Source organism: Tympanuchus pallidicinctus, unplaced genomic scaffold (assembly GCF_026119805.1).
Source record: "Tympanuchus pallidicinctus isolate F22 unplaced genomic scaffold, pur_lepc_1.0 scaffold15, whole genome shotgun sequence".
NCBI lineage: Eukaryota > Metazoa > Chordata > Aves > Galliformes > Phasianidae > Tympanuchus > Tympanuchus pallidicinctus.
The window spans coordinates 34,128,964-34,150,206 of record NW_026294669.1 but is presented as its reverse complement, the minus strand read 5'-3'; the positions used below and the strand labels follow the sequence as shown (position 1 = coordinate 34,150,206).

Genomic DNA, 21,243 nt, shown 5'->3' with positions numbered 1-21,243 from the left:
GGGGGACTGTATTTGGTAGAACACAGCCCTCTGCAGAGTCTTGGGAAGAGCTCGTTGTTTTTATGTAGTCAGCATGTGCAGAATCATGGGCCTCTGATGTAGGAATCATCACCAGTGACTGTGAAGACCCAAGCAGTTTGTTCTGCTTCTGTTGTGCTTGGTGCGCCAGAGCTGTACTCAGTGCTGTTAACTCTACTTTGGGAAACAGTAGTGGTTTATTTTGAAGCTGTGCAAGTTAAAGGAATCAGGATGAGGCTACAGGCAGAGATTGGCACAGGCAGACCAATGATGAGAACCAGCAGGATTTAAAAATTTCATTAAACACACACCAAGGAATGCAAGAACAGAAGAGATGTAGCAAGGTCAATGACTATCAATGTTATTACTCGAATGAAGTAAGTTTTGATGGCAAGGGAAGAAATAAGGAGTCGTCTGGAGGTGTATGTGAGAAGATTAAATGTAGGTGCGTGCTTTGGGGTGCAGGGAAGGATTTGGTTTAGCTTTAAAGTGGCAAATCAGGTTGCAGTAGCAGACCAGCATTGGTGCAGACTGCAGGAACCACCTTGGAGCAGAAGCAGGTGGGCAGTTTGCCCATACTGAGCATTGTGCCGAAGTGCCTCATCTAGCTGAGGCATGTTTGGATGTTTCTTAACACCCCTCAGCTGCAGTGAAGTTCAGATATACCTGCAGACACACCAGAAGTCAGACCTGCGGAGAAGCATTGCTGTAAGCATGGTGCTTGTGGAAGAGAGGAGCCTGTTAGTACTCCAGCTGCTGCTTTTTGAAGGATGTTTCTTGTAACCTGGATCACATTTGGAAGGCCCAGACTGTGGATAAGCACTGGTGCCATCAAGCATCGTGGCGTGCCTGTAGCCCAAGTGCTGGGATTGGCTCAGCAGCCTTTGGAAGCTCTGTGGCAAACAAGCACAAAGTGTTTTGTTTGGGCAGCAAACTAAATATGGGTGTTGTGGCAGCTGACAGTGGTGTTACCATCTAATTAGCAGATAATACTAATGGGACTTGATGACCCCTTGCAGATTAAAAGCTGATGCTGCAAAGAACATCCTTGTAAATTGAGATGTCGGTATGAAAGCTAAAGCTTGAAAAGATTCTGTGCGTGCTCCTGCAGATAACTGATCTGAAACTTGGTAGAAGTTGCCTTCTGTGCATGGAATTTGAATGGTACAGCATGTCATTCTGCAGTGTGAAATTCAGTGCAAGCTCACTCAGATATTCCCTACAATCTGTTTTGTAATTCACTGGCATAGATCTCAAAACATGACTACACAACTGTTTAATGTTTCGCAAGCTTTGGATATCCCCTGAATTTTTCACATAGCTTCCTTCATCTCAACTCCCAGATAGAAGGTAGAGCTAACCAGGATGTCTGCACGAAGCTGTTTGTTGCCACAGATATATCACAAATATAATGGAAGAGAGCACAGATAGAGAAGATTCCAAGTAGGAAGCAGCACAAGAGATTTGGCACTTTCCCCTTGTTCCTGGGAGAGAACAGACTGGTGTCTGTACAGCTTGTTGTCTGCCATCTTCCCCGTCCTTCTCAAACTTTTCGGGGCAATAAATAGCACATTCACACATGTCAGAGGAGAACAACTTAGAGCACTTGCTCTACTACTTCAGGAGGTTTTTAGAGCCAGTTATGGGAGTTAAAAAGCAGTAAGTTTATTGCATATGTATGCATTTCGTGCTTAAAGCAGCACACTTGCTCTGACAGGCACGGATCTCCCAGGAATATAAGTATATATTGTTAGTCTAGGTTACAAGTTACCAGATGTTACTGTTACAAGCTATAAGCAAAGTATAGCTCCCACTGGCACTGCAATAGGGTGTTGCAATGTTTGGATATGGGCTGGAAACTGGCTTCCCTCGTGCCCACCATCTAATATTAATGATGTTTCTTAGTCTGTCTTTCATTTTCCTAGCCTTAAAATAATGGGATAACTTCTGCATCATGAGTGTAAGTATATTATTTTAGTAATGTTTGCATTTCTGGCAAGAACAACACGCCAGGTATCTGTTGTTCTTGTTCCCATTAATGTTTCTATATGTAGGAGCAACCATTTTATTAGATGCTATTAAAAGGCTACATTCTGTAGTCACCTTATATGTGAAGAATGTACCAAAGATTAGTCACAGCTGCATAATAAAGCTCATCAGTAAATGGTGGGGATACGTGACACGGTGCCCAGCTCCTCGTATGGCAGGATTTAATGCAGCACACAGCACTGGCAGCAGAAGCTCCAGCACAGTTGGTTATTCTGGAGATTCACATTGTATTTATCAGGCAGCTTGGTTTTGCATAGTGGTAAGCGTGCTTGCTTGCAGGTATGGGTTGAGCCCCTGTTTAACATCTATGCAGAAGGGTAGATTTAGTAAATTCGGGTTGAAATACGAGGGCACAGAGGGGCTTTTGAGAGAAAACTCCCTGCATTGCACTGTGAGATGCGGTAAAGCTCCAGGGGAAGGCTGCTGCAGGTCGCTGTGGTGGGGCAGGAATCCAGGTGTGTTTGCAGAGGTGGTTTTGTTTGATCACCCGATACCATCCTGGGGCAGGCTGCAGGAAGGACAGACGTGCCAGGGTGCTTTCAGAAGAGGGAGCTGAGGAGAGCAAGCCTCCAAGTTTCATGGAGATGTGAGCTGGGTAAATGAGGAGCCTGCTCTGAAAGAACACGAGCACCGGAGCCGTGATCCGATACGTACTGATCTGTGGAGATAGAGCTGGTGGTCAGTCTCACATCACATGCATTTGGCAGAGAAAGGGTTCCTCATCATGAGGCTCTAGGAAAGGCACGGCTCTGCTAAACACAACTGCGGGAACTTGTTGTTCTGTGCTACTTGTTGTTCTCCACCAAAGATGTAAATGATTAATAGGGAGGTTGCTGTAGGTTTTCCTGGCATCCTCCAGCACGCAGTCTGTGCAGGAGAGGCAAATGCCAATGCACTTTCTCAGCTGTGTGGGTGGTTGCAATAGGTGGCACTTAGTGCCCTGCCTGCTTCCAGGCTGCAGGTCCCACCCTGCTGGGCCCTGTGTTTTCCCCTGCCACGCTGCTGTGGCCTTTAAACATTTGGTTTACAGTTGCTGAGTCAAAGGTCAGTCGATCTGGATCCTGCTGTAGAGTTATGTTTGGTACCGAGTCAAATACTTGGGTGCATTCTGACATTTATTTTTAATTCACACAGCAGAACAAGGCAGGAGTTGGCTCAGTAGCTCCGAGTAACAAACTGTAAATTCTGGTGGGGTTACCAGGTTAAAGAGAGGATTTTTTGGTGTGTATTTTTCCCTTTCAGTGATACATACTGAAGTTTTCTTCTTTATTTATTTATTTATTTATTTTTTAAAGACGCATTTAACTGTTGAGTATCAGGACACTTTAAAGCCTCAGCATTAATGGCTAATTGGGAAGAATGTTTTATGTAGGAGTATGTTCTGTGTTCTGCTGGCAAGGCTCAGATGTCTCTTTGAGGACCGACAGTGGGAGACCACTGTTTAAGCTGATATTGAAGCCTGAAGGGAAGAGAGAGAGATCTCCTCCCACTCTGTAACCTGCAGGATAAGGTTCCTGCATGGCAGTTCATGCAGCAGATGAGCCTCTGCTTTTAGTTCAGGGCAAGTGCTCTGTATGTGCCTCCTCGCTTCATTTTCAGCTTAGCACAACACTTGCCTGTGCAGTTTTGTGCATTCTTTCTTTGTCAACAAACCTATTTGCACATAGTTCTCTCTTTGCATTCATGCTTTGGTGAAGTAAAATATGTTACTGGTACTTCATTGTGGCTTTTTATTCCCCCCCCTCCCCCCGTGTCATTTACAGCCTGTGAATGTAAACGTGCTAAAGGCAAGCTAATGTGAGAACACCCTTGATCTGCTTTCAGGTCCTGTTGATCACGACTTAGGCCCTTTTTTTTTTCCCCTTGCTAGGATTTAGTGGCTGCAAGCCTGAGCTGAGTCAGCAGGTCCTGTGTGACAGCTGGCATATGGAAGAGTTTGGAGCCATTTCAGATCCTAGGCAGTGCAGGAAAAATGAGACAAGAGCATTGGTGTTTGAATGGGAGGTGGGAGGCTGGCCAGGAAACTTGGTGCTGATGTGTGTGGAGAAGAAACTAAGGAGCTGGTGAAGGTTATCTGTGTCTTTCTTGCACAAATAGTGTGAAGGTGCAGAGGGCGCTGCACTGATTGGAGATTGCACTGGAGCAGAGCTGTTGTGACCATGCTATGGGCTGACCACAGAAGTCTGACCTTTGTCCCAAAGGCATGGGACAGCTATCAGAAAGCATCATCCACGTGCGAGTGGTGTCAGCGTGCCCCAAAGCTTGGCTGTACCTGCTACCAAGCCCTGGCAGGGTATGTTTGAAAGGAGCATACTGTGGGTGAAACAACAGCGTGGCAATGTTAAACCTATAATAGCTGCCTGCTAATTGCCACATGTAAAAGTGCAGTGCTTGAATGGATGAAAAGCACCCTGCATATGCAGATTGGAGTTGCTGTGTGTTCTTGGGAACTGTGGGAGGCTTTGGTGCAGTTTCTTCTTACGGGCTTTCTTAGTGCAAGATAAAGTGAGGTGATTAGCTGTGTGGGAAAGCTAGCTTTAACTGTGGGTCTTGGTTAAACCCTGTGCACTTGTAGGAATAGAAATCAACGCTTTGAAGGTATTAAGTTGGCTTCTGCAGTTGTTCTTCACAGTCAAGAAAGTGAACCTGAGCCGGTTCTGGAGGCAGTGATTGAAAGGAGCATGCTTTGCACCCAGCACTGGGCTCTGGGTTCACCTGAGGTGGCCCAGAGCCACAGATGGCAGAGATCCAGATATGTCCAGAAGTACGAGGGTTGCCTGCCCTGCCACCTTCTGACCAGCGGAAGGGATGGAGTCCAAGCACTGTCCCCGTCCCCCAGGTGCCATTCATGTAGCAGAGGGCTGGGAGTCGCAGTCATTCAGTCAGTACTCATCTGACAGTAAGACAGCTGGCAGTTCTGAACAGCACTGTCACTTTCTGCTACAGATACGAAGCTCAAAGGGTGCTCAGCAGAGGAGGGGGGAGAATGAAGCTGCAATCTCCTTCTGAATTTGGGTTCCATCTTTTGAACAAGGAGGGGGGGTCTCTTGCAAAAAACCAAAACCTGCAGAAATCCTGCAGTTCTGGCAGTACGTGTTAAAATGCTCTGAAAATCTCTTGCACAAGTTGATGCTGTCCTGCACACAGCTGAAAGATAGGTAGCATTGATGACATTTGTTTCACCAGCTAAGGAGGACTTGGTCCTTAACAGAAGCACGCATTGTCTGTAGTTAGTGCTTTATTTTTCTCCCCACTGTAATGGTAGATGCACAGCTGCCATCCCAGGTGAGTATTTGGGCAGTGGAAATCGGAGTGATAGGAAAGCAGGAGGCCCTGCCCTCCAGCTGGATTGCTCTCTTGCCCAGCTGTCTGTGGAGCAGATGTCCATGCACCTCCCAGAAGCCAGCAGGTAGGCGCATGGGAGTGTTGTATTTTAGCAAGCTGTGTTGAAGGAAGCCTGGAGTGTAACCTCTGCTTTCATCTTACCCGACTTAACAGGATTTGAGTATGTTTCTTTGTATTCATGTTTTGCTGTATTTTCTGCATAAATGAATTTTTTTCCCCCTCTAGGCTGGCTTGTTGTTGTGTCGCTGTTCATTCATTCACGCTAGCTTTTGTTTCCTTGTTTCTTTCCTTTCCCTCTTCCCCCTTAGATCTATCAAGTTCAGAAGGTAGGGCTTTGCTTGTTCATTCTTGTTTGCGTGTGTGTGTTCTCTCACGAGTCCTGTCTGCACCTCAGAAAAACTTCTTAAGAGTGGAAGATGCACGGCAGGCTTTGTTTCCATGCCTTCATGTTTCCTTTCCTCCCATAGCCTTGTGGAGTGGATAATAAAGGGGAGAAGGGCAAGGTGACCTGTTTGGCTAGGCACTTAGTATCATCTTTTCCACTGACTGTTTGACAAGGAATGAGCAGTAAGGAGAAGAAGAGTTTTGCAAAGCAGCCATCCCATGAGTTTGGTAGCTCGGAGCGTGGCTGAGAGCCACGCAGTCACTTGGCTGTTGAAGGCCAAGTGCATCGTTGCACATACTTCAGGCTGTGCAAGCACCTAATGGGTGCCAGCAGGAATGACTTTCGGATGACTTTGCATGCAGAAAGTCACTGAAGTAAATCAGGGACACTGTGTTTGTGTTTGCAGTCGTTGGGTAAATGAACTGTATGGCCTTTCTTCCAGTGTACTAAAAATTTTCAAACGCTTCTGTGTTGTTTAATGCTCTGTCCACTCAGTTCAAAGTCATGATCTCTCCCCAGTTTCCATTTCTCACAGTTCTCATGATGATAAGAGCTGTGATGGAGATCACCTGCTACGTAACAGAAGTTTGGGGTTTTCTTTTGCTGTTCTGTGGTTGCAGCACATGAATTGTGCAGTACATAGAGAATAGCTCTAAAGAAATTTCACAGGGGGAGAGAAAGCATGGATTTCTTGAAGCCTGCTCATTTTCTGCTATACTGAATGATTTTTATCCTGTTTTTTTTTTTTTGTATTGCTTGCTGAGTGAGAAATGTGTCCCAAAACCACAGCCTGCTTGTGTTGCTCCTGGGCCCTCACTGTGTGTTTCCTGGCTCTGTAGCAGTGTGTGTGCTTCTGGAAATGCTGCTCTCTTGTCCATGCACAAAGGCAACTACTGAAATCATGCTCTCATGCTTAATCCTGACTTGGTTAATTTGATGACAAACCCATCTTACTCTTGTATTTATTTCTGGAGTTGCCCACGTACTGGGTGAATCAAATTAAATGTCTTCCTGTGGGTCAACAGGCTATCAATGTATCAATCTCCTGTATGGGAGCTAATTTAATCTGCTGCTACTTTTGCAGCCCCGTGGGAGACAAAGAAGTTGTTTACTGTTGGTGTCGTGACGTGGATGAGGAGATAAGTGGGTTAGCTTCATGGCATCCCTTAGTGAGTTTGCAAGTCGAGCAGTTTTACAGGCACTTAGTGAGCAAATCTGATCCGGAATTCTCTCTCAATGGTATTAATGTCATTAATTATTGAATTTTAATATCAATTTTCAGGGTAGAAGAGAACTTGAGTCTGGAAGAGGTATCCAGCTAAACGATGGAGGTGTTATTTCACTTTCCACTCCCAGCAGATCCCTTATGGCAGAACAGTGGGCTTAAAGGGTTGGGAAGCGTCTGGAGCAAAATAGCTGAAACTTCAGATGCTATTGGCTCAGTCCAGCGTGTGAGATGTGTTGTTTAGGTTCAAATAGAAGTGGTCTCTAGGCTATTGCTTTCATTAATGGTTCTCTTTAGGGGATGTGAAACATAGCTTTGTCACTTCACACTGGTGGAGAAAGAGACAGTCATACAAGCCTTTCAAGGAGTGCTTCCTCATCTCTCTTATGCAGAACTGAATTCGGAAGCCTGTATCAGGAAGTGGAGAACCAAGGGTAGGCAGTATGAAATATCAGGGTACTTGTGGGCCCTTCCTACGTGTGAGAAAGGACCCTCTGTCTTTATATGGAGGTTTTTAGCATGCTTTCTTTCCCCTTGGATGTGCGTAGGCTTTTTGTGTTTTTGTTTTAATTGAATCAATTTGTAGCGTCAGAAAACCTTGCCCATTTTTTCTTTGGGAAAGAGGGAGCCTCTAATAAGGCTTTACCTGATCTGATTTGCCACAAAGCATAATCTGTAGGTTCTGCTCTCAAACACAACCCTGACCAGCTGGAATTCGTATAGCTTTAAGAGCTGGGCTCGCTTTCAGGATGTGATTTACATAAACCTTAATTTTACAACATGCTGTCATACATATTTTACTTCTGCCTGGAAACAGCTGATCCAAGCACATACAAGGAAGTATGCAATGCTTGGAAAAACAGTAGTTATTATAACACTCTCTAATTCGTGTAGTTTCAGGGAGAAGTTTCACTCAAGTGCAGCTTGGCTAGGCATTGCAGTGAGATCCTGGATGTGTTTGTGCACACGCTGAGATGCTTTGCAGGATCAAGAGGGGAAGGCATAGGGAAGTGGTTAAATATCTTAACTGTTGTCTCTTTTTCCAGATAAATGCGTGTGTGCTGTTAAAACCTGCAGTGCAGTGGGTTTATTTCACATTTTCCAAATTTCTGGCCTCGATACTTACTTTCTAGAAATCTTTTTCTGAAGAATTTCGGCTTAGAACTGGCAGCATTCAGAAGTCTTTGCACAGTTTGGGTTTTCCCTGATGTCCACATGCAGCAGCCCTGTGCGTATTTCGCTTTGTAATGGGCTGTCTTCTCTTCAGAGCTATTAAGGTGAAAATAAAGGTGGCCTGAAGGTGAAAATAATTTTGTTGAAAGGAAACTCTGAAGTGGGAATAAACTGGTGCAGTATCAGAGAGCTCAGATGTTTCTTCTGGTTTGTTACTAAGTAGAGAGTGGGGTTTTGGAGTGCAAGTCAAGATACATTAATACCATCGAGTGGCTGCAAAATGCTGAGCTCTATGAGGAAGAAGATGGCAAATTTTGCTCATCAGTTAATGTTTTACCTGCTCCTGCTCTGCTTCCTCCAGCCTCTGGAAAGCAGGCAAGTGTAGGCACTTTTTCCCCCCCACAAATACACAAACCTCAAAATACACAACCTAAATTGTTCTAAAATCCATCTAATACTTCCTTGAGCAGGATTTCCATTTGCCCATTACTGTGCTTAGGCCTGGTGATTTTCCTCACACTGCAGTGCTATGGTTGCCGTTATAAATGTGAGCTTCCTGAGATTAGATTCCAAATGTGTGTTTGGGAAGGATGGAAAATCCTGTTGAACTTGTTGATCTTCAGCAATTTGCTGTCTGCTGGGAATGCAAGGTCAGTGGGAAGTGCAAAAGTTATGCCAAGAGCATATGACCTGCACGTGAGTTCAGGTAGGACAGCCTGCTAGGGAAATGTCTGATATGGTACTAAAACAGAGACCTTTCCAACCTTGCTGCTGTGGTATAAAGGATCCTAAGGCTCTGTTCTACCATCCGTGCCAAGATGATCAAAACACAGGCAAAAATGAGATCTGTGGATGAAGAAAACAATAGGAATACACAGATTATTTGCATTTTATTCAACGTGTCCTCCCAGTTTGACAGATCTGTGCAGTGAACACAGTTTGACAGCATTTTTCATCCTGGAAGTGTTCTGTGTTCAGGTCGCTTATAATGAGCCTTGACTTAAATGGGTCAGAAATTCAAGACTCATTATGCTCTTTGCTCCTTTCCCCGTGGTGCTGTTTGGTTTTCTTTGACACTGCTGAGCAATAAGGAGCTGTGTAGGGGTCAGACTGTCCTGCTAAATGCTCCTGTCCCTGTGCTGGGAAGTTTTTCTGGGCATCTGCTGCATCAGGCATGGCACCCAATGGATGCTGTCACTGGCACGGCCATGAAATCCGCATGTGTGAATCTGTGTGCACTGGCAATGCATGACTGAGTGTTCAGTGTTTGCCTTTCTCATCTAAATTCAGTTTTTCCCTTCTCTGTCTGTAGAAATATTATGGTCTGGATACTAAATGGGGCGACATCGAGCAATGGATGGTAGGCCTTGATCAACATAGTTAATCAGCTTGTATGTGTTGAAGTTTTGTGCAGTTGGTAGAATTTGAGACATATTTCCATACACTGGAAATACGCTCTTAGCACTCAGGTTCTTGCAATCCACATCAGCATCTGAAATGAAGATTGAATCTGGTATGGGTTTGGTTAGAGCCATCTCTTTTTGGAGACCTCTATATCCATCCTATCACTTGAAGATTGGATGAGCTTGTGGACCCAATAGAGCCACTAATGCAAGGAATACACACACACACACACACATACACACACACACACACTCTTTATTTCTTGTGGATTTTGCTACAATTTGAACTTCTTCAAAGCTGTATTCAGGTAAATGCTGGGCAAGTTTTATCTGTCCTTCTGCTGTTAGTTTTGACCATTCCAGACGCAGTAGTAGTGGTACTGTGGCAGTGCTCACCTTTTCTGATCTTGGATTTCATTAGTTGCTAAGCTGCTTGAGTTGGCTTAGCAACTTAGACACAGATGTGGCCGTTAGCAGCATCAGTCTGTTTTAACAGCCATGACATGAGATGAAAGGACTGCTGAAGGGCTGGAGGACATTTCCTTCATGTGTCTGTCTGGCATAAGTTCGTGACATCGCTTAGCAGTGATGCCAGATGAAAACTACTGTTCCTTGCCCTTGTGGCCTTTCTCTGCAATTCAGAGAGTGCATGCTGTAAGAGGCACAGTGGAACAGCTGACTTCCAGCCTGCAAGGTAACTTTTCCTTGATAATTAGCTAGCATAAATACTGGCTTGCTGCATCCCTGCATAAAACCTGCTGTCCCAGGGAGCAGCCAGCCACTTCAGATGCTCCAATCATACAGATGAGCCATTTAGTCTCTCCACATAGAATCACAGAATGACCTGGATTGAAAAGGACCAGAATGATCATCTGGTTCCAACCCCCTGCTGTGTGCAGGTCGCCAACCAGCAGAACAGGCTGCCCAGAGCCACATCCAACCTGGTCTTGAATGCCCACAGGGATGGGGCATCCACAACCTCCTTGGGCAACCTCCTTTCTGAGTGGAAAAACTTCCTCCTACTATCCAACCCAAACCTCCCCTGTCTCGGTTTAAGACCATTTCTCCTTGTCCTATCACTATCCACCTTCATAAACAGTCATTTCCCTCCTGTCTGTATGCTCCCTTCAAGTATTGGAAGACTGTATGGTGAACTTAGCCCTATGTTACGAGTAATTCCCTTGCTTAGAAATCAGCTCACCACTGAAAACCATCAATTCCAATGTTGAAACTACTTTTTTCCCCTGTTTTTTGCCACTTTCTCCAAATTCCATGTCAAATCAGTTGACTGAACTGTAACACGTGCTACAGCGTTTGCACAGCCTCTGTCCCACAGAAGTAACGATGCTGTGTTTCGGGATGCAGATGCTTTTGTAACGTGAAGGGGAAGAAAGCTGGGGTCGCAGTGAAGGGAAAGGGGTTTTCTGATTTGACAACACGTCACCTCCCGTTATTTGGATTAACCTTCCTGACTCCAAAACGCTCTGAAGTTTCCTTGTTTCTTTCTGAACGCACTCTGCTGATGGACCTGTCCTTTCAACGCTTCACTCTTTGTTTTTCTCTGCTGCCTTGCTAGGAAGACAGTGAGCGCTATTCGCGTAGAGCCCGAAGAAATGCCTCGGTTAGTATTTGTGCTTTTGCTTTTCCTTTGTAGCTGGGCATTGCTCCTTCATTAAATAGATGGGAGTAAAGCAGTTTCTTGTCAAAAGGAGAAAAAAAACCACAATGTTCCCCTCCCCCCCAACTGAATGAAGCCCCAAACCCACATCCTGGCTTCTCTGCCCTCTCTCCAGTTATTCTGAAGAGCTCTTGCGAATGTGCTAAAATAAAGGGGTGGGGTGGAGGATGGGGAAATAACCTGCCTGGAGTGTATAACATTTTTATATTCAACCATGGGCCGTGAACATAAAGCTGGGAGTAGCCGAGCAAGCTTGTAATTTGTCCTGTAGTAAAATGCTGATTGTTTCTTGGGCAGGATACGACTTAATTTACTTTTAGCTTGGAATTTAATGCCATTCTATTTAATTCTTCAAGTTTTATTTCCTTTCTTTCCTTCTGTCCCATCAAAGCTCACCCATGTTTACATCATTGCCTGTTATTTATGTTCATTTCATTGTTTTCTTGTCTTTGTACTTTCTTTTGATAGGCTTCGGATGAAGATGAGCGCATGTCAGTGGGTAGCCGTGGAAGCCTGAGGGTTGGTAAATTGTACAAATTAAGTGTGCATGTGTGTGTACTGAAGCTGCTGTCCTCCTGTACCACAGAATCATTGTTCTGCACCTTTTCTAAGTCCTCTGCAAACACCTTCCTTCCAAGGTCGTGCTGTTTTCTGTGCTCGAGGCGTGTGTTTTTGCACTGCTACATTTAGGCCAATAATTCCTTCAAGCCAAGGAACTGTCTGATTTCTACTCTCTGAGAAACGTGAGCAAAGCATTGATGCATATCCTTCTGGTTAATGCTGCTCACTGTTTTGTCACAGGAAGAACTTAGCCAAAACTTCAGCCTGTGGAGCCATTTGTGCCTTGTAAGCTCCATTGCTTGATTGTCAACATGGAGAATTTGGGGAATAAAGTGCCACACGGAGTTCTGGGGAGGGATTAGTAGGGCACCCGGTGCCACAGTGCACCACTGCTAATCTGTACAAAAGCCTACAACCCTTGTTCTCCAACTGTCAGTGCAATGGTTGTCCATATAATACATGTGTACAAATCTTTACTTAGGGTAAACACAAATAGCTCTTGTAATTGTGGGGCTAGTTAAGCAGTTTAGCACTTAGCAGCTAATGCTGCTGTCTCAGTGTGTGTTGATGGTCTTTTGAAGATGGTCAGAGCCCACTGCTGCTGGGATCTGTGCGAGGCATTCAGCTGGCAACACAACAGGAACAGCAGCAGGGCAATGCAGGGAGCACCCAGCAGTTCTGAACGCAAATCAGCTGCTGTTTGTTTTGGAGTCAATTGTGCCTAAAACAGATGTGTTTGAGAATAACTCCATCTTCTGCTGATGCTGTTCCCGATTTATCGCTGGTACGAGTTAGATGATTTAGGCTGGACCGTCAGTTTTGTTTTTATAGATCAAGCAAGACCAGTATTATTCTCAGCAAGGTCTGCATTTCTTATCATTGTGTTCACTTGGAAGGCTTCTTCCTGGAAATCTGCTGTTGATTCCTTTGATGCATTTTTATAATATGCACCTGATTTGTTTTTATATACTTAAACAGGAGCCTTGCATTCTGTTCCCCACAGTCCCTTGAGAAGCTTTCCTGACACGTTCTCCTGGGCTGTCTGATCACCACTGCTCTTCTGCCAAAGAGGGATCTCCCCTGCTGTAGGGGATGGCCCATAAATACCCAGTACTTCTGCAGAGAGTGTCCTTTTCTGACAGGACGATCTGGTTGAAGCTTTACATCCTGCTATTTCCAATGATGTTGCACAGATTCCCCGCTGCCCCATAAAGTAGCATTGTGCAAGACATCTGACAATTGGGGCATGCAGAGGAAGGGCTTTGACAGAGCCTGGTATATCTGAAGGCTTCCTTTCCTCATCCAGTGCCTCTGGGATTGGAGGAGAAAGGAAGAAATAAACCTGCATGTTCTTTTAGCCTGGTTGGAGAGTTACCCTTATGCTTCATGTAGGGCTGTTTTACTTGAAATGAAGTGATGAGAGCACGCACTGATTGTTTTCCTAGCATGGGTATGCAGCAGCTTGTTTGAAGTGTGACCACATCTGGTTGTGAAAGTTTGGCTCCTGCTGTGCCCGTGTAAAGCAAAGAAATAACTGAGTGACGACCAATTGCAAGTCACCTTTAGGGACATCTGAGCTACTTTAGCATGAAGGAAGCGCTGTCTGTGTCCATGCAGGGTTCATAAAACTCAACAGTGACTGCTCTTTGTTTTTGGATATGTAAATACTTTCTCCTTACTATTTCCATTGTGATTGCCGTTCAAGACTTTCCCTTTCTGATAGCTGATGTGTTTTTGGCACCCCTGTGGGGCTGGTTGCAGTAGGAATTACTCTTTGAAGCAGCCATTCTTTTCCAGCCCTCAACGTGGGCTGCACCAGAGGTGTTGGTTAGAGCACAGCAGCCAAGTGCTTGAAGCTCTGCAGCTGGGCTGTGCTGCAGCCAATAGCCTATGAGTTATAATGCTGTCCCCAGTGCATCTGTGCCTCCTGCAGGGAGATTGTGGGCTCCAGAGGTTGGACATCTTTAGCAGCTTTTCCGTGGCTCATCCTGAAGCCATCAATAATATCCTGCCTTTCTCGTTTCTTTCCCATGCGGTTTTTCTTAAGGAGGCTCAGTAGCACCAACGGTGTTTGAGATGCTGCTTTCCTTCAGTCTTTACTGCAGGCGCCTTTGTTCCCCCACTTCTCAGCTGGCTGTCATCCGAGACTCCAGCAGTAAGGCTGCTGCTATTAGTCACTCAGGACACAATTTGGGCACGTTTCCTTGCTTTGTCTACTCAACAAAGTTCCCAGCTTCTGGCTTTGTGCATCACCAGAATTATTTCTGTAGGATTTTCATCTTGTAGGGGACGAAGGAGGTTGATTGCCATCATTTGCTTCACTCTTTTCTGTTGTTCTGATTTCTGTTCTTTTGACAGTCTCATGTGGAGTATGCCAGCGCCTACCCAGTGGTGAGAATAGCCTGAAAGTTACATTGTGTGTTTAAAAACTAAGTGTGGAAAAAAAAAAACTAACATCAAGTGTGATAGCTCATCTAAGGTGAGGGGTGAGCAATAATACAACTCATCACAGGATGTTCATTGACTGCATTGAGGTAGATCTGCATCTCAGGGGCACGGGAAGGACCTAGTAGGGGAAATGAATGCTGGGACTTGAAACTCAGTGTTTAAATCTCCTCACACTGTTAGCTGTGCTGTTTTGTGCCAGTGCTGTGTCAAATGGGAGGTCTGTCTGTTGCTTCAGGGGAGAGCAGTTTTACAGACTAGCTTTTTTTTTTCCCCACTCTTCTTCGTTCCCTGCCCTATTTCAGATTAGGAATGCAATGAATCTATTTGAGTGACCTATATACAGAAATAGTCCAAACACATTTGGATTTTGCATGGATGTATTGATGTAGTAAGTATAGACAGCTGGTAGCTCAGTAAATTGACTTAATCCAGCAAGCATGAATAATTTTAACTGTAGCTACTAAATTTAACAATACTATCATCACTTCTAACAATATTCTCTAATAACTGGCCATTTGACTTTGAGATATGATTTTTTTTTTTCATGTGTGCTTACTGAGCCATGTTCTGTAGAGCTGGAGAGATGCTGAACTGATGGATTTGCTCGATGCTGTGCATGCCTGGCTGTGGTGTGTGCACGTAAATGCACTGATCTTTTCACCCTGCATTCTTAATCTCACTGCAGGCTGGATTAGAAAACGAGAGGACCAAATGGAAGAACTACTCCAAAGCAGTATGTATCTGTCTGGCTGAGGCTTTTGTATACAAAAATGCTGTGATGAGACTAGAGAAGCAAGTAGGCTGGCTGTAAGGTCTCCAGCCCAATGTCAAGGATACGATGTAACTCACGATTTGCCTCCACAGGAATGCCTAGAATTGCTTTATCTGTAAAGTGTAGCATGATCCAAAGGTCTGTGTCAGTGTTGTACATAGAGAGCCTTCTGAAACACTCAAAATCTAGCTGAGGCTTTAATATTACGCATGTAAAAAAGGTGAAGTCGATGGTAAGTATGTGTAGTAAAGACTGAATCTTTTCAGCTAAAAGAAGCAGTATTTTTTCATGCATGAAAGTAGTAGCTTAGCAACTTCATTTACAGCTTCATTTGAATACCTAACAATTGGGTAAGGCTTCAAGAGCACAACATTTGCAAATTAGATGTACATTAGCTAGGGGTGATGAAGCTTTTGGCTAGAAATAATATTCAGGAGGCTGAGGGAGCTTGCTTCCATCCCACATTGTCTGATTGTTGGTAGCACAACTCTTGGAGTTACTTTCAGATAGGGATGTTAGTTATCCAGTACAACACATGGCACGTTGTGAATGGCAGTGCTTCCAGCCAGGTACTCAGCATGCTGGGCTGGTGAAACACCAGGAGAACTCAGTTGCCTGGGTTTTGGAAGGAAATCAATCTAATGACGTGCCTCCCTTTAATGCAGTGGCATTTTGACGTTTCTTTACTGTAACTTGGTAAACATTAGTGTTTCTTAGGAAACCTAAAGGCATTGATCTTGCCTGGAATTGCCCTAGGAGGACCTGCATTGCAAAGCTAGATCTACATGGAAGGTAAAGAGCAGCACTCAGGATGTCAGCTGAAATCTCACGGGGAGAGATTCAAGGAACTGAGAGAGAAAAGGATGAGTGCATAGTTCTCTCCAGTGTGCCATCCTGTTTGTTTCAGTTTTCATAAAGATTTTGATCAGATGCTTAGCATAAAATAAAGGTCAGCAAGATCTGATGAAGTTCATCCTGCAGAGCTTTGGCTGGAGCATTTGCCTTTGGAAGTGTGAGCTGGGCAGGTCCCTGGAGAGAAGGGAACAGTGGTCATAAGTGGTCATTGGGGCAAAGGAAGTGACCAGATCTGTAATGCTTCAGTTTGAAATCTAAAAGATAAGAGGGCAAATGAAAATAATTGTATTGAGAAGTGCCTCATTAGCAGCAGTAGATAACCTGGATTTGTGAAAAATGAATCATGGCAATTCAACATAATTTCCCAAAGCAAGGTAATTATTAAAGGGCATAAAGGAGAAGCATTACATGAAACTCTATGACTCCAAGGATTTTGTGCTTCTGCTTAATGCTCTTGAGTGAAAGCTTTGCCAAGATCAAGTTCTTTTAAAAGAGATGCAGTTAGTTGAAAAATAGCTTTTGGGAAACCTAGCAGCTGGAAAGGATCTCATCTGGGCTCTTCCCATCTAAGACAGCATTGTCTGCTTATCTATAGAAGTCTGTAGCACCTGGTTATCTGCATATAGAGAGCAAGGCTGTGTCCTGGAGGTTGGAATAATAGGTAGATTAGTTTAATGTTATTCTTCTCCTTTAACTGTATGATATATGGTATCTCTTTGGCTTGAAAATGGGTTCAGAATGGGCTTAATGACTTTGGCTGTCTCACTCTGAATCTCTTATTCACTCTGAGCACGTTTGTGTTTTCTCCTCTTAGAGCAAACTTACGTGCTGCAATAAGGCGGGGTGTTGAGCATGCAGAGGACAGCTGAACCCACTGAAACCCCTTGCAGTCTTTGTGTTGCCTTGCCAAGCGTTGGCAGGTGGTGGATGGTCGCTGTCTGGGGTTCGTTTTGGTATAGCTGGGGAAAGCCAAAAAGAGATTTCATATATCATTCTTTGTCAGCTGAACAGAATTTCTTGGATATAAATTGAAGTTCTTAGCTATAATCTGCTGCTTTTTAAGGTGTTCAGCTGCCAGGAATGTAAGTAACTACTGTGATATATTTATTATACTCTCCCGTCCCTTGTGTTTCCTTTTCATCCTCTGTTCTCTTTACAAAGAGTTTGAAGAGTTACAGGTGTTACAGTGCTATAACAATGGGGGAAGCAGAGGTTTTTCTTAACAAGAAGAAGAAAGGGGTCAAAAAGGCAGGCAGGAGTATCCTTGACATTTTTTGGCTGGTTTGCAGATAGCGACGGGCGCAAAAGTGTTCACATCCTCACGTTTGAAACCCTGACCCAGTTCTGCACTTCTGTTCATGGTTAAGCTTTGAAAAGTTCTCTTTCTGCTTTTGCTTTTCATAAATGATGGCTGTCACACAAACTTGTCTGTTGGGACTGCATCAGTTTCTCTCCTTTTCTTTCCTTTTCTCCCCTTTCTTTCCATAACAGAGCAATGGTTATGAGGAAGACATGTATGGATCGTCCCAGAGTAGAAAATCTAGCAGGGTTAGTATGTTGTAGCATGATTTATATTGCTCTAAAATCTGTTGCTGTATTTAAGGGGATTAAATCTAATTAGCGAATTCTTTTGTGTGGTGAAGCAGGTTTTTCCTGCCTTGCATGTTGCGGGTTTTGCAGTTTCTCAGATGTAGAGGTGCAGCAATAAGCTGTTTAAAGAAAAAATAAAACTAGGTCGTGAGTGAGAAAGGAAGTCTCTGCATTTGATACAAGAACTTGGAAGCCGGAATTGCTGAACTTGTAATCAAAATTGGGTAAAAGTTGAACTGTAGCAAGAAATATCTTGATGGCAGGGAGGGTTTGCAGGCGCTGTCTGTGCAGGTGCTGCGTATCAGAGCTTGTTTTGCAGCCTGTGCAATGCGCTCACATCGTGTGCAAGGCTGAGACTCCCTAACCTGGGAGTACTTAGTGTGCATTTGCACGTGAGCACTGCAATTGGCCTTTGGACTTTCCCGAAGCGTTTGATGTTTATGTGAAGTTTGCTTCCCAAAGCACTTGTTTGTTTTCTACATCACGTAGAGGTTCTGGAAGTTCCCACAAAGGTGAACAGCCAGTGAAAGTGTTACTGCTGAGCTGTGTGATATCACCATTGATGTACTGCATTGCTAGGAATGTTCATAGAAAAGCTTACTGGGAACTCCACTGTGTGTGTGTGTATGGCTTTATGCATCTGGCCTGTATGTTTTGGTAAGAGAAGATGAAATGCTGTTGCTTAAGCTGTTAAGAAACAGCACGTCCTGCTGCTGGCCCCCTTGCTGAACTGTTGGGAGTTCAAGGAGCCTTATGTAGTGCTTCTGATGGTGTTCTTGTTCTTCCGTGACACATTTCAGGTGCAGGAAGAGCAAAATGCGTGTAAGAAAGTCATCCAGGGAAAAACACTGCTTGGGTTCCATTGGAATGATTGAAAATCCTCTTGGTATGATAGGGATAGAAGAAAGACCTTTCATTTAAGCCTCTACCTCACAGATAGAAAGGATGAACTATTTTCACATGTCCTCTCACCTTGAATGCAGTTTCCTTAATGCAGTTGCCTTTTTGTACCTGTGATCATGTGGACTTCTCAGTGTTCTTAACCAGTGCTCTTACTAATGTACGTTTTATTTCCCACTTGAAGGAGTTTAAAGTCGTGTTATTGAGTTCTCAAGGGCTTTTTGTTTGCAATTAATGCAGGCTTCGTACTACCCTGATCTGGGTCTTCACAACAGTGGCTATGCTTCCACGTCTCAGCCTTCTTCCCAAAATGGAAACTGGGTCTGTTGTCCACTGGTTTTCACCTGGCCTGTGCTTCTCATTCTGGCTTCGTTTGGATAATGTGACCTCTTGTATAAGAAATTAATCTGCACCAGTTGTCAGGAGTTGTAGCTCTTGGTGAAACTGCCACAACCAAAAAGAAAAATCCCAAAACCAAAGCAATGTTTTTGCTTTAAGATTGGAAAGAGTAATGGCAAGCCATTTTCACGTGGGCAGAAGTAGTTTTGGTTTGGTGCTCCTCCTTTTCCAATGGTTAATTTTCCTGCTTTTGGCCTAAACTGCTCTGCGAAAGGGAAACGTCAAGTTCTTCAGGCAATTCTATTTGCCTGAAGTGATGCTAGAGGCAAAATTCCAAAGCTTCCCAGTACCCTGAGAGGTTGCATTGTCCTCTGCATGCGGATGGAGCTGGGCAGCAGCATGCTGAGGCTGGAGCAGTGTTCTGAGCAGGACAAGGCAGCGTCACCATGCTCCTGACAGCTGGGGGTGGCACCAGGCCTGTGAGCTGGAATTGCTGCTGGAGCATCACAGCAGTACGTGCCTGCTGCCCTGAGGTGTGCAGTTGATTACTAACAGTGCTCTGACTCAGGTAGTCATAACTTCATCCTGAATAACTGGGGTTTCTTGGGGCTAAGTGGCAACACACGAGAGGTGGAACACTTACCATGTATAGCTTAAAGTATTTGTCTTTGCACGTAGCTCTGTGTCTGGTTTTGGTTGAAGTGAGGAGAAACACCCTTTCTGGCTGCTGCACACAAACGTGTTGGGAGATAATAACAATAACCTAAAATTAAATTATGCTCTTGTGCTTCTCTATACTTTGGTGTCCTCCCTTCCTGTAGGAAATGCATGTGTGCTTGGTATTCTCACTCTTGAGAGATGAGATCTAATGCTTTTATGTATCAGACAACTAACATTCTTTATACTGGGTTTCCTTCTGTTGTGGTGTAATAATCCTAACCTTTTACCTGTTGTGAATTCTGCTATAGGCACCCTTCTTTTGTTGTTGGTTTCATTTTCTATGCCAAAAAGTGTTGTGCTTGTCTTCCTCAGCCCTCCTTGCTGTACAGCGATGCCCTGCCAGCCAGAAGTTACAGGGTTTGTTGTACTAACACTCAAAACACAAATACTGAAGCCACTCACTTCCAGCCATGCACATACTGTCTTTTACCTCTGTAGTTCTCATTGGCTCCAATTCTTTCACATTCTGGTTTCACCTGTCTGATCCATCTGAATGCCCGTGTGCAATGCTGTTTGTACATCAGACTTGCTGATCCTTCCTCTTACACCCATTGGAAACTTACAGCTGTGCTCGTGGAGTTGTGGAGCATCTGTGGGCTTCCCTTGGGATGCAGACATCTTTGTTTTGGTGCACCCTTGGGATGAACAGGGGCAGGCTGGAGAGAGGCAACATCAATTCTTCCTTGCTAGCCAAATTCCATGGTTCTTGTTGAAACCTAAACTGTGAGTGATGCTCGTTTTAGTTCTCAACACTTCAAGGCAGAATTGCTTCTGCTTCCTGAACTGGACACTCCCAGGGTGAACTGGAGCCCAGTCTGCATCTTCCTCCTTTTTTATTAGTTTGGAAAACCAGCTCATCATTGGGCTTCGTGTGGCATCGTGTGTTTCGCAAGCACCAGAAATGAAAATCAAACAGACATAAGAAATTTAAGAATTGATGTAGCCATTTTGGTCACGGGTAACATTAACAGTGGAATCGGTGATGGGCTAACTGCTAGAAATGCATGGCTCTGTGATGGGTATGGGGGAGTCGTTCAGGTTTTGCATGTACGTGGTGGGGTTTCCCAGCCTGCTGACTTCAGGTTGTGTTAATTATTCACGTGCATGCTGCTTGTGGTTGTTTGCAGGAGATGCTCTTCATTCCCCTGTGTCCTTGCACCGTGTGAATCTGCAGTGCTACAGAGTGAAAGTAGAAACTTAGATCTGCTAGGATTGTTCTGACTCTGTCTTTTACTTGTAGGCGTCTGTGTATGACGAGAGTGTTTACAGCGGGAGTCGTCGCTATAGTGCCTCTAGTTCTCGTGCTGTAAGATGTTTTCTGCATTTCCCCCTTGTCGTGTCTCTGTCCTTCAGTAACTGTCTTTACCAGAACTGCAGGCTTTTTGGGGCTGAGGAGTGTTCAGGATGGACTGTGACAGACTCACAGCCTGCTGCTGTAGCAAAGTGCAAGCGCTGATTCCGTGAGCCTGCACCAAATCCTAAGTTCTGAGCTACGTGGTGTAGCAGTGCATCATGGCCTTGCTGTGCAGGTAGCAGAGCCCAGCAGCAGGCGGTGTCACTGCTGCAGCAAGGGGAGCTCAGCTCTGCCCCTGTGCTTAGCTTCCAGCTCAGGTACCTTGGCAGAAAGTCCCTTTGCTCGCTGAGACCTCATTTTTCTTCTGCAAACTGAGATTAATATAGATTAAAAAGAAATCTTGCTTCCCCACCATTGCTCTGTTAGCGTGCACAAGCATAGCTGTTAATGTGTAAAAACTGCAATGTAGTTGGCTTGAAGGAGGAAAC

The 21,243-nt window shown here is 44.6% G+C and overlaps 1 protein-coding gene across 15 annotated transcripts in view; it reads left to right on the top strand.

Moving 5' to 3' along the window:
- The window catches only part of LRRFIP1 (LRR binding FLII interacting protein 1), a 90,326-nt gene that overhangs the window by 38,850 nt on the left and 30,233 nt on the right, over positions 1-21,243 (top strand). For 4 of the 15 annotated variants that reach the window (XM_052674586.1, XM_052674584.1, XM_052674585.1 and 1 more), the window contains exons 3-9: positions 11,745-11,795; positions 14,196-14,228; positions 14,971-15,018; positions 17,404-17,460; positions 18,643-18,723; positions 19,774-19,818; positions 20,702-20,767. The exons of 4 other annotated variants lie outside the window; for them this stretch is intronic. In XM_052674586.1, coding sequence (XP_052530546.1) covers positions 11,745-11,795; positions 14,196-14,228; positions 14,971-15,018; positions 17,404-17,460; positions 18,643-18,723; positions 19,774-19,818; positions 20,702-20,767 — 381 coding nt within the window. Of the gene's footprint in view, positions 1-5,720; positions 5,739-9,507; positions 9,556-11,174; positions 11,220-11,744; positions 11,796-14,195; positions 14,229-14,970; positions 15,019-17,403; positions 17,461-18,642; positions 18,724-19,773; positions 19,819-20,701; positions 20,768-21,243 lie in introns of all 15 variants that reach the window. 7 more of the 15 variants (XM_052674583.1, XM_052674580.1, XM_052674582.1 and 4 more) reach the window with 3 other exon arrangements.